Raw genomic sequence first — 17,744 nt, 5'->3', positions numbered from 1 at the left:
ACTCACAAAACACTGCAATAGATAAAGTATTATACTGAACATTAGACTGCTTATTTGCACACTGTACACCTTTTACCCTAATACTACAATCATTTTTAATAAAGAACACTGTACAACTGCAGAGTAACGCAGGCCGATGAGCCTTAAGACTTGACAAACTCTGCATAAAAGGAATAATAAAAATTCAATAAAAAAAAAAAAATCAGGATAAAAAAAGATTTTACAAAAACAAACAAGCAATAAACCTGGACTAGGTAATGAAAGGCACCAACATTATTTAATAAAAAGGCCTAATTTAAATATTGAATAATTATATGTAGACCCACTGATCCCACTCCTAATAAGTTCAACACTGAGCTACGTTCCCATTTTCAGTTCAAATGTTTTTCTTTGTTAACCAATTTTTCCCCCAATATACAAAACAATCTCCCTGATTTCCCAGCAGCTACCAACATCCCAGATTTAAATTGTGATCCCAGGCCTCTATTATCTTACTCTAACATATAAAACATTTTATTATGTTAATATACATTTTTATTACGTTATTATACATATTTTTAAGCTTGTTACATATTTGTGTAATGTAAGTGACTAAAAACCAAAGGAATGTTCCTTTGCATTGGCATCATTTGGATGCAAGTGAGTTTGCATATGTTTGGTCAGGTGACGTGTGCGAAAGGGTGCAGCCCACCTACACTGTTGCATCAAGCTTAAAACAACATGTAAAGAATAAAACACAACAGAGCATTTTGTTAGAGGAAAAGAATCCATGCTGGTTTGGTGTGATACAGAGGTGCCAAGCTTATGCATGACTTCAAGCGCCAGGCATGCATGGAAGATGTCTCTGCGTGAGCTGTATTATTCACACACACACACGCACGCACGCACACTTCCTGTCTGTCATGTTTCCAAGTTGAACTGTAAAATGTTTAGTGAGTTCATACACAGTAGTGTTTAACACAATGAACAGCTCTGTTTGTTTGATAAACGTTCCACTGTCAACGTGACTGTTGGTATGAGCCATATGCTAAAAATATTTTCTAATCTACAAATTCCAGATGGCACACAAAACCTTGAGATCTTTCGGTAGGGTTGAAGATGTCACAAGATTTTTAGTTACTAACGTTAAATAACAGTTAGTATCAGTATTTAATATGAAGATCTGGAATAGTATATAAGCATATAATTTGATACATTGATAATTTGATGTTGGTTTAGAAATGGTAAATAGACTATTAAATATTCAATCTTCCTGCAACAGTAAAAACACAAAAAATAATTTTCTTAAATAGAACAACATTAATAATTCTACATTTTTAAAGATAAATAAATACACCAAAGTCATCACCTCATTACTCATTACTGCAGTTCAGACAATACAGAACCTGCATATATTAAAATACTAGTATAAAACAACTTTGAACCCCATCTGTAATCTCATTGTTTTTCTTCACACCATATATCCAGAGTGCACTGACTTTGTGCAGCTCTGCAAAAATTCTGCCAACCAACTAGTGTTTCACAGCGTGTTTGTTACAACTAAGAAAGTTGTGAGATCAAAGGTCACCTGCAGGGCAGCCACAAACTGGATGGTGCTGACAAGGGCAAGGGAGTGTCCTGTGGGGAAATTGAACCGAAGTGTGTCCAGAAAGTGAGCCGTATCCATCTGGATGTCCACAAAAACATAGAGCATCTTGATCCCTGCCGTGGCATCTATGGGAACTACACACACACACACACATACACACACCAGGAGTGACAGTGAGTGAGAGAGAACAAAAGAAAAAGAATGACATCTTTATCCAACAGGTGCAATCAAGAGGATTCAAACTTATATTGGTAATTTAAAATATATTGGTAATTTAAAAACTCTGCAAACGTGCTGAAGAATAAAATGCTAATAATTAATAAATGGAGAAAGTTTTTTATAGACGAGACCATACGTGAAATATTGTTTAAGGCAGACTGATATAAAAAAGAAGGCACACACACAATATCAATGCCAATCACCTCACACAATATTCAGACATTTGATAGACAGAGAGAGAAACAGAGAAGGCAAGAGTGAGCCATGCATACATTCCTCTTACATTATCATTAAGTGTGATAATCCTAATTACAGCAGCTCTTGTTGAATTCACTAAGCAGTCGGATACTACGGACATTTTGTTGCTTTTACGCAAACACAAACTGGCACATTTGATAAAACTAGTGTGGGAGGAGAGAACAAAATAATGACCTATGATGGAAAAAATACAAAAGAGAGGGATGAGAAAGCAAAGAGATTACTATAGAGTTAAAAATGGTTGCATTCGAAGAACCCATGAGAAAGATACGTGGTAAGTAAAAATGACACACGGCAAATCATGCTGTTATAAGGTAAATAATCCACGGTGGCAAGGGAAGCTGTTATTGTTACGTGTGGATCAAGAGTCAGAAAACAGAGTATGGGCAAACGCTTTATTAGTCTCAGTACATGAGGCAGAAGCTTCAGTATAAGTATAAGTATAACCAGGGATGATCGCCAGTGTGAACCGCCGTATGAAGGGGAGAGAAGATTGGAGACAGGTGATTAGTAGGAGGGCGAGACTGTGCAAGTGTGCTGAGTGTAGGAGGGGGGCGTGGCTGGTGGTTCCCTGACAGTTATACTACAGCAATATGTCGATAATTACCTTTTTTTTCTTTAATCAACAAGAACACGCTTTTATCCTTTTTTAGTGACTTTTCTAACGTACGCTCTATGATTCTCGGTTTAAGTGTAAATTTATATTGAACACAATGTAACACAATTTGCAAAAAATTTATCAATATGATCTGACCAATCAGTTTTGAGCATTCATAAGTATAAGGCAGAATAGAGAAAAGGTGATATAGAGAGGTTAGAGATGTTTAAAAAAGTTATTGCAGAAAATAAATGAGGAAGAAAATAATAAATAAAGAAGAAGAAAGGTATATTATTTAAATATACAGTGTATATAGCAAAATCACAATTATAATTTTTATTTAGACACAGGCCTGGGACAAAGTGTTAACCTTGGAGGCAAAGAAAAACATGGGGTTTAAGTGCAACTGATTCATGTTTTTTAGCCAATTAAGACTGCAGTCCAGAGGCTCTTTATCAGTCCAATTACAGTCTCTGTCAACCAGCACCATGAATCTTCCCTTGCCCTATTCCTCCTCTCCCTCTCTGCTCTCCTCTCACTCTTGCACAACTGCTACAGCAGGCATGAGTGAGAGGCCTTAAGAAGTCATGAAGGATGACAAGACGAGGTGGGAAAAGCAGTGTGTGAGAGAGACAGTGAGAGGCCGGGGGTCTCAGTAAGGCCAAACGTATTTTAACGTGCTACTGGTGCTTGACAGAGTTATATTTGATGCTTATCATGCTTTATTTCCAAAGCATCTTATTGCAGACTGATAAAGCATGCAGCGTGCATTTCACACACACACACACACACACACACACACACACACACACACACACACACACACACACACACACACACACACACACACACACACTCTGTAAAGGGCAAAAACAGATTTCAGCACAACCAACCTAACATATATGTTTGTTTTACTTGAACACACACGATCCAATATAAAAACAAAACCCACTGATACATAGCAAATAGAACATGCTCAAACACTGTATATTTTATAAATGCACACACACTAAATTTGACACAAGGCTTCACATTTGTACCCTGTTTATATCATTCCACATTAAACATCTGGCAATTCAGCAAAAAAAATGTAAACTACTAAACACCACAAGATAGCATTGTCAATGTTCTTTGGAAAGTATATTCAAAGTAATTAAATATAATTTTTACTATTAAAATGCATTCAAATATCAATAATTCAACAGATTTATACTGCCACATACCAAATAAACATTTATAGTTATGTTATTATTAATATAGTGTACAATTACTGCTTCTTTATCCACAATTTCAATTTAAACGGCTTCAGCCTTAACCATTAAAGAAGCTAATAATCTCCTGGGATTTGAAAACTCAACAGCCTCCAGATTTATACAGAGTGATGTGAAATGAATGGTGGAGGTCTTGTTGGAGGTGAGAGGTCACACTGGTTTGAGTGGACAGGAAGTCTAGAGTAACTCATGTAACCACCCTGTGCAACCATGGTGAATAGAAAAACATCTCATCAACATGATGAAAACTGTGAAGACTGAGCTACAGCAACTCCACTCCTGTCAGCCCAGAAAGGAAACCCAAGGCCAAGTTGAGCAAATGCTCACAAAAAAAAAAGACAATTTTAGAAAAATTATACTTTTGATGTGACTTGTAGATTGCAGGATAAAGATTTGGCGTCGACAGCCAGAGTCTGTGGATTTTACCAGCTTTGTGTCACAAGGCTGTTGGTGGTAGAGCAGTATAAATAATGTTTTCTAGTCACATAATGTGCAGCTTAATAGGAATTGAGCATTGGTGCAATGCCACAGAGTATTGTTGCTGACCGCATGCATCCCTTAATGACCACAATCTTCTAATGACTACTTCCAGCATCATAATGCACCATGTCACAAAGCACAAATCGTCTTAAACTGGCTCCATGAACATGACAATGAGTTTATTATACTTCTGTGGCCTCGAAAGTCACCAGATCTAAATCCAATAGAGCACTTTTGGGATGTGGTAGAGCGGCATGAATTTGCAGCTAGCAAATTTGCCGCAATTATGGGATGCAGTTATACAAACGTGACCCAGAATCTCAAAGCAATGTTTTCAACACTGTGCGAATTCTGTCACAAAAAACATGAACTATTTTCAGAGCAAAGGCAGAGCTGACCCGGTATCAATATGGTGTTCCTAATGAGTGTATAGGGTCACTGCATGGAATAGGGTATAGTATAATGGCACAGAAGTGCACTATATGTCCATTAGAACAGGATTCAGTTAACACCTTGTATAAACCACAGAGACATCACAGACAGTGTGCGAGCAATGAAAAGAACACTGAGTCATGCAGACACGGCTATACTGGCTTTTTTTCCGTTAGACTGTATGGATGAAAAATGCAGAAAAGGTAACACTTGTTAACATCATAAGCTCGTGCCTAGAATGGTCGCATTTGTATGTAAATATTATTAACATTTGAATAAGACAATTTGTCCTGACAGTCCTAATGGAAATAAATCTTCAGTTTTCTCATAAGGGAGTAAAACGAAACTGCATTAAAAGCAGTAAACATTGTAACGTTAATATAACGCAGCTTTGGTATTATGTATTTACAATCGTGATGTAGCGGTGTGTTTTTATAATCGTGGCACCCTGAATTAAAACTGAATCATGTCCTTAGAGAACTTGTGCCCATAATTTAGTGCTTTTAATTTCGACTATTTTAACTGAACTAATTTATATGATATTAAGATCATGGTAAAGTTTTCTCTACCTCCGATAAATTTAATCCTCTACTTGATGTTAGATAATTAGCTAATAATCTCAAGTGTCTGTTGTGTGTGGGTGCGCTGACCCTCGGCTTCGAGCTACAGGTGTTGCATTAATATTCTGCTGGTGAGTGTTGATATTTAGGAGAGGAGGGATTGTTCTAGAGATATATTGGCTGTATTGATTTAGCATTTCTTTCCTACTACATACTACTGTATGTGGGGCTGCAGACTGGCGGCAGGAGGCACGGGCCCAGGCTCCTCCAGGCAGGCGCTTTCCAAAGGACAAGCTTAATGCACGTCCTCTATTGATCCTCTGGGTTAATGTGCCGCAGGGGCCTTAGAAAGGTCCGCTATCCTTCATATGCCTCACGCTGAATGGTTTCCACGCTGAGCTATTGAAGACCGGTTTGCTTAGAGCTTACACAACTAAATCTATGACACTCACACTTCTTGACACACTGACTCAATGGGCTCAGAGCATTGGGATACCTCCAGACTCCTTGCCAAAACAAGGTCCTAATACAAAATAGACTGACTGAGTAAATGAGATGGAGACAAAATTTATACTTTTCTACTGAATTTAAGTAATACACAAAACAACAATGTGTATTAGCAGTATGAACAAATTTCACTAAATACAATAAAAAAATTAATAATACTTGATTGCTTGATGGTTCAAACCCTATTTCAGGCTTTTGGAAAATTGTTATATGATTTTTGAAAAGGGACCAAAATTATTGAATGCAATTTAGGCATCCTTTTTTTAATATAAATGTAGTAAAAAACAGAATGACCAACATACAATAAAAATAAACAGCAGTTTTTATTTCTGGGGTAATAAATTCGAAGAAATGTTACAACTTTCTGATTTCTTTTTACCTGATTCAACAAATGGATTTAGAGCCACAGTGATGATATTTTTTCTTTTGTCATTTCATGATATGCCCTATATGGGCCAAAGTATTGGGACACCTGACCATAATATTCTCTGTGCTTTTTAAACACTCCATTCCATCCCATCTTTATGGGACTTTATGGGGCTTTGTGCGCATTGGCATTGGCACATTTTCATGTTAGAATGAATTTGGGTCTTTTAAGTTAAGTGAAGAGAAATTTTAATGCGATCACTTGTTTAAAGCTTGTTTAAATCACAATGCTATACAGTTCTGACTCTTTAAAGTTTACAAAAAGCAGGTTGGAACGTTTTTTTTTTTTTTGCATTAATACAATCTAAAAAGATAATAGATACTCACTCAGGCAGCTGTGTCCATAGTGCACCATGAAGTCAGCTCCAAGAGCTTTGGCAGTGAAATCATCTACACAGCAGGCTCCATATGTCACATCACCCATCACCAGGGTGTCTGCTCCTGTAAACCTGAAACAGTAGCCCAGTCAAACAATATATGTGGACCATACTTATAGTATATATTCACTATTCCTAGTATATCTACATCTCCTCTGAAAGTTATTCTGCAATACAGAAAAACTTTATTTGAGATAAGAATTGTAACCCTCATTTTCTGACATTTACATCTAGATGTGTTAACAACTTTGAACATGGTAAAAATACTGGAACAGATAGTCTTCAGTTAAATAACACTTAATATTTGGTTGCAATAATTGCAGCTTGTACCTTCTTTGAAAATCTGAGTTGTGCCTGATTGGAAAATTGGAAAATGTATGCCTAAACGCTGTATTTCTTTCTAATCTAGCCTTCTAATACGTTAAGTAGATAGGTTGTGGGCATCTTGAGGTATGGCCTCTATATGTCTGCCCTTGAAACCTTCTGTGGATTCCTCCACCTTCAACACTCACTGTTATGTGGTTGTGTGTGATGTTACTGACTGTTGATTTTGGGCTTTTCTTCTCAATGGTTGTGGTTTACTTTGGCTAACGTTTTTAACGCCTGGTTGGTCATACACTAGTGATTTCTCTCTTTCTTTCTAAATTGTTGCATTGGCTACACCTAATGCTTGTTAAATGGCCTTGATATTTTTTTGTTTTTAAAATGCCCTGCTTTTCTCCCATACACAGCTCTCAGGTCTTAATTTTGGTTTATAAATTTTAAACACAAATGCATTTTTCACAAGCCAAATCCAGGGTTCAAACTAAGAGTAGAGGTTCAGAGTTACTAATTCCATACATAATCAATCTAAAAGAACATGCTTTTGCAACAAGAAACTCCTCTCAATCGAATGTTCCAATATTTTGGATCTAAGCAGAAATAAAGCAGGTTCATATCGTGTGTTTTATTACACATCTAAATGTATATAACAGGAAATTGAATTCTGATCTGATATACATCTTTTGATCTCAAACCCAAATGCCTTAAGGGTATACTGTAGCAGAAAAAAACTAAAGAACTGGCCTTGTGAAATGCTTTCATATGAACTGAGTTTGAACTGAACTAGTCTATGTTAATAATTTACTGATACTATATATATTCTTCTGTACACAATAATGTATATTTTTCCTGTCTGGTTAAATCCATAGTTATTTGTGATTTCATAAAACAGCAGTGAACTGGCTCCTAACATCAGAGTATAAATATTCAACAAAAGGAAAGACAGATGCTGATTAATGGTTAATACACTGGATCAAAAGTTCATTATTCTATTAACCAAACAATCTCTCAAATCATTAGTTTTATAATTTTATATCTCCAAATGAAAACTAAATCTGACATATCATTTGCTATGTGTAAGATATGAACTTGAGAAAAGCACAATCATAGTTTGTTCAGAGCAATATGAGGTCAGTCAATCAATCAAGGTAAAGTAATATGTTGTAACAGGTGAACATGAACAGGGGTGGACAAATCACTAACAAGGGCATGCAGGACAAACACACTACGTGTCCAGGATAGCAATTTCTTTATTCATAGCAGAGACCGACATTTACTTTCTCCAACCCAAAATGAGAGGGCAAAAAAAGCCTGACTGACTTCTATAAAACATATTTTGCTTGATATGCTGTATTTTTAAATACATAATATTCTAGTTTCTTCATGTAGTTCATGGAATGTGACGTTTCTTCCTGACTCCTATTGTCTACAAAAATACACATAATTCGTAGATACTTTTTGCTTATCGATTGGACCTACTTTCACAAGTAATTTCTTATTTTTTATACTGAAGAAAATATTGAACAGTGTAGCACAAAACACACAAATCAAAGCCTGTCAAAAGAAACCAAAGACATCCAGACACGAGTAACATTATATATGTGTGACATGAGAAGAAAAAACTATGATAGCCCGTTTCTGCCACTGAATAAAAAAGGTCATTGCGACTAGTAGCTTTTCATGCATTCTGGCTAAATTTTATTAGCTACTACTTTTTTTTTTTGCATAACACAAGACTGGAAAGCACCCAAGAGTGTCTTTTTGCCTGGGGTTGAAAATGAACTTCTGATTTGTTCACCAGCAGTCTGCTAAAAAAAAATGGTGATGCTTCCATTATGATTCTGCTGTTCTGCTGTAGGCAAATCTGAGGTAAAGATCAGTGGTGGAAAAAGTACACAAACCATGTTCTTAAGTATGGGTAGAGATACAGAAGGTAAAATATTACTCCAGTAAAAGTGCTCCCTTTAAACTTTTACTTGTGATAAAATACAAAAGTGTTTGCCTTTAAAAAGTACTTAAGAATGCAAAGTACTATGATTTATTATGGCAATTATGTCCTATTATCATTTTATCACAAGAAGAAAAAAAAATCAACTTAGTTTGTGAAAAGACTCTGATGATACTTTTAAAACACCAATCTATCAATATACTGATAATAATGAGTCAAACACTGATTGATATCTATTAAAATGATCATGAGCCCAAAACCTACAAAAATATTGTACAAATAAGACCAGGGGTGTTGTGGCAAGTTTGAGTCAGGTGTTTCTTCTATCATTGATTCCTCTTGAAATGTTCTGCTTGCTGTTGAACTGATGCTGAACTGTATGTTGGTGATAAATAGATACCACCAAGTGGCAATCAAAACAAGTTTAAAACTGAGCACTCGCTCTGCACTGATTGGTGGCTTGCTGCGTGATTGATCAGTTATGTTTTTATCCACACATAGATAAAAAGGAACAACTGATTTTGTAAAAATGTAGTTGAGTAAAAAGTACGATATTTGACTTTAAATGTAGTGAAGTTAAAGTAAAAATCTCCCCAAATGGAAACACTTTAATAAAGTACAAAAAAAATCTACTTTAGTACAGTAACGAATTAGACTTACTTCGTTACTGTTCACCACTGTTAAAGATGATACAGAATCATACAAGTGAAAGGAGTCCTTAAAAAAAAAATCCTAAAAAATTCCTTTAAAAAAAGTCAAGTATTTTTAGGAAATTAAAATGATAATATCTTTGTGCCACTAAACTGATAAAATACTTGACCTCTACTTAATCTAAAAGGAACTAAAAGGAACAAAGAAGGCTCAGTGAGAACAGTCAAATAGATTTAATAGATCTGGAAATTCTGCTTTCTAACTCTGCTATGATTAAATAAGTGTGTTTGATGAAAGCTTGTGCATTTAAGTTACAAAATTAATCTTTCACCAGCCTCAGCAATTCCCCCTGGCGAACGTGAAGCTCAATGGCACATACAGTATGAAAATTCAGGGTTGAGGTGCTGACTTTTCCAAAACATTTCACCATTCCCATATAAGTGTATTTTTCCAATCTAAGGACTAATTCAATAACTAAAATCAATGTGGAAAAAGAAAAACTTCTGATTTTACTTGGTTGATCGGGGATTAGGAGAAAAGTCCGGAAATGTAATTTACTGCCAAAGCGTCCCTTCAACTCAGACCTATATGCTTGCAAATGTAATAAGATACAAGTTCTCACCCCGTGGGGTCAAAATGATCACAAGAACAGTGAGCAAAAATCCCAGAACCACACGAGGGGACCTAGTGAATGACCTGCAGAGAGCTGGGACCAAAGTAACAAAGGCTACCATCAGTAACACACTACACCACCAGGGACTCAAATCCTACAGTGCCAGATGTGTCCCCCTGCTTAATCCAGTACATGTCCGGGCCCGTCCGAAGTTTGCTAGAGAGCATTTGGATGATCCAGAAGAGGATTGGGAGAATGTCATATGGTCAGATAAAACCAAAATATAACTTTTTTGGTAAAAACTCAACTTGTCGTGTTTGGAGGAGAAAGAATGCTGAGTTGCATCCAAAGAACACCATACCTACTGTGAAGCATGGGGGTGGAAACATCATGCTTTGGGGCTGTTTTTCTGCAAAGGGACCAGGACGACGAATCCGTGTAAAGGAAAGAATGAATGGGGCCATGTATTGTGAGATTTTGAGTGAAAACCTCCTTACATCAGCAAGGGCGTTTAAGATGAAACGTGGCTGGGTCTTTCAGCATGACAATGATCCCAAACACACCGCCCAGCCAACGAAGGAGTGGCTTCGTAAGAAGCATTGCCAGGTCCTGGAGCGGCCTAGCCAGTCTCCAGATCTCAACCCCATAGAAAATCTTTGGAGGGAGTTGAAAATCCGTGTTGCCCAGCGACAGCCCCAAAACATCACTGCTCTAGAGGAGATCTGCATGGAGGAATGGGCCAAACTACCAGCAACAGTGCGTAAAAACCTTGTGGAGACTTACAGAAAACTTTTGATCTCTGTCATTGCTAACAAAGGGTATATAACAAAGTATTGAGATGAACTTTTGTTATTGACTAAATACTTATTTTCCACCATAATTTGCAAATAAATTCTTTAAAAATCAGACTGTGATTTTCTGGATTTTTTTTTCTCTAATTTTGTCTCTCATAGTTGAAGTGTACCTATGATAAAAATTACAGGCCTCTCCCATCTTTTTAAGTGGAAGAACTTGCACAATTGGTGGCTGACTAAATACTTTTTTTGCCCCACTGTATGTCAGCTAATAGGCGTCATCAAAACCCTACCACAAGAGTGTGTCCACCCCAATCAATTAGGGATTATGGGAATAGTAAACCAGTTCGACCTTGAGGGTCTTGCTGCCACAGGGAGATCACGGATGCACCGGTAGGTCAGACCCTGTAAATCTGTTTGAAGAGCCAACGATCTGTTTTTGTTTGCCTCCGCGGGGGTCGTTAAATGTTAGCGCTTTATATTGAGTGCCGTGCCGCTGCTGTCCTTCCTCTGAGCGCAATTAAAATGCAGGATAAACATGAGACTGGAGAGCACATAAATAATGGCAGAGCGAGAAAGGGAAAGGAGGCTTTGGTACGCGCCGCTGGGCATAGGAATCCAGACACATTTAGGACAGGTATTATTAATAGAACAGACACACACACGCAAACACACAGTTGTACAGACAGAGAGGGAAGAAACCACTGAACATTGGTAGCAAGTCTCTTTTCTGGTCAGACTGTTCGTCCTGCTTTCATCTTGCTCCTCTGAGCTCAGCTTTACACTCACTGTGTGTGTACCCCACTCTCTCTCTGTCTTTCCCTGTCTACACAAAGCTCTTTCTTCTTCAGGGTACTGTAACACACATTGACAGAAACGCACCTGTCTTTTTGCTGTCTGGTTGGGTGATACCTGAACCACACTGTCTCTAAAGCTCTCTGTGTGTCTACTCCCTCACTGAGTGCGCTCAATTTTTTTTTTCCACACCATCCTCCCACCTTTTAGTCGACTCCACATTGTGAGAAACTTTCCCCAGTTCTCTGAGTTATACTACTTGCCTGTTTTAACTCATAAGTATGCGTGTGCATCTGTTTTTCTCCTCATTCTCTCTCGCTCTCTCGCTTCCTCTGTGTAATAGTTATTTTCATATAAAGGACATGCTGGGCCCGATGAGGCTTGTAAAGCAGAAGGAGATGGCTAAACAGAGCTCATCAGCTAAATAAATATTTGTCTTGTTAGATTTGATTCGCTTATCCTTTCTCTCACCAAGGTGCCTATGTAGATTCCACCCCCCCCCCCCCGTGTGTGAAAGTGAGGAGCGTTCAACAGCCTTAAAAAGAGAAGAAAAAAAAAAATTAACAAACAACAACAAAAATGGGAATATCCCCTCAGCGACTGAAAGGCACTAAAGCTGTGTAGTGAAATGCAGCGATGTGGAATGGTGCTGTTGCTTGTTTTGCCATTCACTTGTTTTGCTTTAAGGCTGGATGCCAACTAGGCTTGTGTACGATATTGATTTTGTTCCCCTGCAAACGATTTACTATTTTAAAATTGTGATCGACGATTTATTATGTGATTGTCCTGAAAAACACAGGAAGTGTGTGCTTTCACAATTTTTATCTCTATATCGTGTCTTCTCAATTTAGGGATATATAATAAAAATAATAATAAAAATAATAATAATAATAGCTATGCAGTCTGGAACTGCTTGGTGGCAGGGACAATAATAAAACATAAAAAAAACCACTATAGTTGACTTGATCAATGTGCCATGACTGCTGATCTGCTGCTCAAACCGAAACTGCTCAAGCATTTGAGGCATGCTAAGAGAAAGAAATATAATTTCCTATTGTTTTAGATTATGATCACCATTAACATTATTTGTGACGTGTTAGATTTGAAACTATTTTTTAAAAAGTATATGAATATAATACATATCTAATGCTGAACATACACTGATTTTATTTAACTTTAATGAGCTTAAAATATTTGCTATTTAGTTCAACAGAAAGCATGCTGAGAGCAAGGGTTTATCCCCTCTTTGATAAAAGCTGGAATTTTGTCCAGATTTGTCACAGCTACATTTTTCATTATATAGCTTTTTTTGAGATATAAGACATATAAAATATATGTTGCCACAGGACATTTGAGACATGTCCGAGACAGAAAAACAAGAGTAGCTCAGAAACATCAGACCAAACTTCTCAAATGTCAAATTGTCTAACTACCTGTGAATATAAATTAGTGGCCAATCCTAGCCCAAGAACAGGCAGAGTAGTACGAGTTAGATTTTTTTTTATTAGTGTAACACAACAGCAGTTCTACTTCTTTTCTGTCAGTTGAGGTTTATTTCTACTTAGCCTATTGAAGTCCTGAGCAATTCCCTTGTTACCAATTGTATCAGTCAGTCAGGGTGTGGGGGTGTGTGTGAAATTGAAGGCAGAGGCCTTGATGACTTGCCTTCTCTTAAGTCAGTGTCTTAGAAGGCAGCATTTCAGATACAAACGAATATGTAAAGGAACAGTATGAGACATGCTTCAAGGACAGCAAAACGTCATGACATTGCCAGGATACCAACATATGCTAATGTCTGCTAAGCTCATAATTTTTTTTAGATGATGTAGATGGAGAAGTAGAGCTTGGGATTAATATAACTGTGATTACACCTGATATGTCACATAAAAAAAAAAAATCTTACTTAAAAAAAAAAAAAAAAAAAAAAAAAAAAAAAAAAGACACAAATTGCTTTCTTTCCTGGTGTTTTTCACCTCAGTTTTTTGCAGACTCTGATCTGCATGTGAAAAGTGTGAAATATGTAGGAATTATGCTTTTGAGAACCGGTAAGATGAAGTAACCTTAAGGCAAAATTCCACTGAAACGTTCATTTTGTACATGACATGATACCAGCCAGGCAGCCAGGATATACAGAATGATTTCCACAAAGCGAGTGAGCAAAATGGCCTCTTCTAATCTGGCTTGGTGACTGGTGCTTTGGGAAAAGTGTAACTTTGTTTATTAAGCAAATTTGTATGTTTTGCAGATTATTGTTTAATGAAACGATTCTAATTCTACATCAGTCTCCCTGCAGGTTCAACATAATGAGAAGAGCAAGTAAAAGGGTTTGGTTATGTGCTGGAGATGTTTAGGACAGAACGTGAAAGCTGCAGGACACCAGACAGTGGGACGTGCTCTTCTACTCTTTGGCTCTTCCAAATTGCCCTTCTAATTCAAATATCTCTCTGTCTCAAACATCAGAGCTGAGATGCCATTTAGATGCAATTAAGATGGAGAAAAGCCTGTGATCTCAGTAAAAAGGCTTATTAATCATCATGTAAGTGGCCAGATGGAAAAACACTAACATACACACATAGCCAGAGGTTACATGTCTCTCCACTCATCAAAAAGACAGGTTACAGCTGGTTACAGGTCAGTGGCACTCTTTCCCTGCTCTTTCTCTCTCTCTCTGTAGATGTGAAAGCAAATATATTTATTTTCGGTTCTTGGCTATGGTTCTGTGCTTAGCTTACACAGGCGTTTATCAAAGGTCAGCATGGGAGAAGGAGCACCAGCTGAAAACAACATCTTCTAAACTATTTAAAAATTAACAATCAAAGCAAAATAATTTACATTGCCAGTGTAAATTCACTATTATTCCCCCCAAAACAACAACTGCACTTAATATCATACTTAAAATGCTTTGTTTAAAAAGTACTATGTAGACAGCTCTTACGCCAAACTGTTCTAGCTGGAAACAGTTTGGGGTTGAGCTCATTGAAGGTTTTGTAAGACCTTTTATCCATGTGGTGGAAGACAACTTATTTCTACATGATGACATTTTGTTCTTATTTCCACAGCTCTACTTTTCAAGCGTTCAGGTTTCTGCAATTGCTGCAAACTTATAATTTAATGAGCACCACTTCTACTAAGCAGCAAACATGACTGTTTTGTTTCCTACACACAAATGTGTCTGACTTGTTTCATTTACCCAAAGAAATCATTTTTATATGCTATTTCTGTATGCTATTTCTAAGGCTTAACCCTAAATTAAAAAATGTCTTCCTTTGCACCCTACATAGGGTACTACATAATAGTCATAATGGAGCTGTAAGCCATATCTAGTGTCATATAAACACAATACAACACATCACATTCACAAAGCGATTTTGTCAGTACAAGTCGACATTCACTGTACTATAAAGTTGCTAGTAGGCATTCCTAGTTTTATCATTGTGTGACACAACCAGTTTTTCACAAATCAGGATATCGATCCTGAGTGATCTACTGTCTTCACTCCCAATGGTAGTCACAACACCAAGTTGCTCTATATTGCATAAACATTTCTCTACTTTGTCACGGTATGGTCATGCCCAAAGTGGTTTGCTGTCACTTGTGTCATCAGCGATTGAAAATAAATGGTTTGTGGTCCCTTTGCTGCTGAAAGCCGCTGTATGTGGAGTGTAGAATAACAAGATGGCTATGGTTATAGTAGTTTAAGAAGACTCACACATTTGGCACATTTTCATTAAAATAAACAACAAAAACAATATTAAAAGAAGATGCACTAAAAATGAGTGCAGCTACATAGTGCTTTGCACAGTTCAGATATTGTTGCTCCAGTTTCACATCAGTTTGGGCAATTCACTAGTAAGCACCTAATTTTAGGGCTTTGTGACCACTCACTGTACACTTTAAAGGTGACTGCTGGTATAGCATAAACAGTTCAGTGAGGCTCGGATATGTTCAAGCATGTTTGAGTTTTTCTCATATCCACTCTGCAAGAACAGCAATGATAAACAGCCAATGATAGTGTACGCCCGGAAATCATATTTATCTGCTCTCATGTGCAAAAGATATCATTAATTATTCATCTTTCTCAATGTTTCTTCTTATTTCCTTGTATTTTATGTATTTCTTGTTTAAATGCACAGATGAAGGCAGAGCAGGCCAGGTTTGTATTTCACTGAAATCTGTATACTGTATATAACTGTGGCCAAAAAAAAAACAAAAAATCTTGAATTATATATCTATTAGTGTGGGAAGATGAGGGCAAAGCATAAGCACAATAATAGTGCTTCTATAAGACATATTTTGCCATTCCCTACCCATATCTTCATAGGAACAGCAAAAATAATAAATAAGACGTGAGGTCTGGCAGCACACAGTATAAAAATAGCTACTTCCCCCCACAGACTAAACAGGTCCAAGTTGTTATTTATAGCTCTACTTGTTTTCCCATTATTAAGGTTCTGTTTATTCTTTTCAGGTGACCAGGCAAATTGGCTAAGAACAAGAAATAAATTATATATAAAACTTGGATAATAGTGGGTTGTGATTTCCATTACAGTAACAACCCCCCCTCACAAACCCCACCTTAGGGACCAATAGTGTAGTGTGTGTGCCTGGTCTGTAAATGCAGTCACCACCAGCTTGATTATTAGGGACAAACTTACTGTTATAAGAAACCAATATTCTTTATTACCGCTTTATCTGTGTAAAGCTGCTTTGAGACAATGTCTATTGTTAAAAGCTTTAAACAAATAAAAATGAACTGAATTGGATTGAACTGAATTGAAGTTGGTACAGGTGTAAATCAGACAGTGTTCATTGTTCATCGATTTTCCCACCATTCAGTAGAACATATGAAGCTCATTGGATGAATGCTGTAATATCTATTTCTTTTGTAGTAAAGGGAAAACAATTTTTAATTAACATATCACATTTTTTGACCATCCATGTAGAGACCTACACAGGACGGATTTTGCAGTCCTGCTCCCGCAAGGTTTTGTTCCGCTCCTGCACTCAAAAGCCTGCAGGTAAAATGTATAAGCAGTTTTATTTTCAATGCACTGACTGCCTTCTTTCCACTACTCTGCTCTATTTCTTTTGTTTCACTTGCTTCTCTTTTGAATATAAAAAAAAAACAAAAAAAAAAAAAACAGAAAATAAACAAATGTTTTATTTAAGTTTGACTTTTTGTGTAATTGATGAACATGGACATGAACAAAAAACTTTTCAGAACATGGAACATCAAGGCCAAGACTGTTTTATATTTTTTGCTTTAATAATGAAGTAATTTCTGTAGCACTTTTTTCACCTCTGTCTTCAGATATTCTAGTCTCGGTGTGCGCTAGTAGTCTACCGCACATGAAACATGTACATTGTTTTGTTTTATTTTAGTTGCCATTGTTGCTTATGTGCATGTAGATTCATATCAGTTTTTTTGTTTTTGCATAACCATTTTGCAGGAGTCCCATTAATGATATTAGTATTTTACTGAGCACCCACATTTACTTTGTCCCGCTTTGCAGTTGTTTGCGTCAAGTCCCGTGAGAGTGCAGGCTTCTACATCCATGTTCATGGAAACAAAATGTATGCACAACAGAATTACTTCTATTCAGATAGAAAGCAGGCCAAATCTGCTAGCTGCAAAAACCACTTTACATACCGGCCTGCTTTCTTTAACACCTAATGTGCCCTGTAGCATGTGATACACCTATGGCATCAAGTGTTGCTTGAATAACAGAGAAAGTGGGTGTGGAGTACTGTGAGGAAAGTTTGAAGAATTGTGCATGACTTGTGAATGACGGCTGTTTGGAAAGGAAGTGCCGAACCGTAAAATCTCATGTCTTCTTGCAGTGTAGCATAAATTAAAGAAATGAAAGAAATCAGATTCAGCTTCCTAAAATAGCATGAATGTACAT

At 36.9% G+C, this 17,744-nt stretch overlaps 1 protein-coding gene across 2 annotated transcripts in view; it reads right to left on the bottom strand.

Moving 5' to 3' along the window:
* The window catches only part of dph1 (diphthamide biosynthesis 1), a 93,403-nt gene that overhangs the window by 25,000 nt on the left and 50,659 nt on the right, over positions 1 to 17,744 (bottom strand). For both annotated transcript variants that reach the window (XM_083548704.1, XM_083548705.1), the window contains 2 exons: positions 6,667 to 6,788; positions 1,568 to 1,722 (listed from right to left, as the gene is read on the bottom strand). In XM_083548704.1, the coding sequence (XP_083404830.1) occupies positions 1,568 to 1,722; positions 6,667 to 6,788 (277 nt within the window). The remainder of the gene's footprint in view (positions 1 to 1,567; positions 1,723 to 6,666; positions 6,789 to 17,744) is intronic.

This window comes from Silurus aristotelis (assembly GCF_946808225.1).
Source record: "Silurus aristotelis genome assembly, chromosome: 8".
In the NCBI taxonomy this organism is placed as follows: Eukaryota; Metazoa; Chordata; class Actinopteri; order Siluriformes; family Siluridae; genus Silurus; species Silurus aristotelis.
This window is presented reverse-complemented; position numbering and strand designations above follow the sequence as displayed.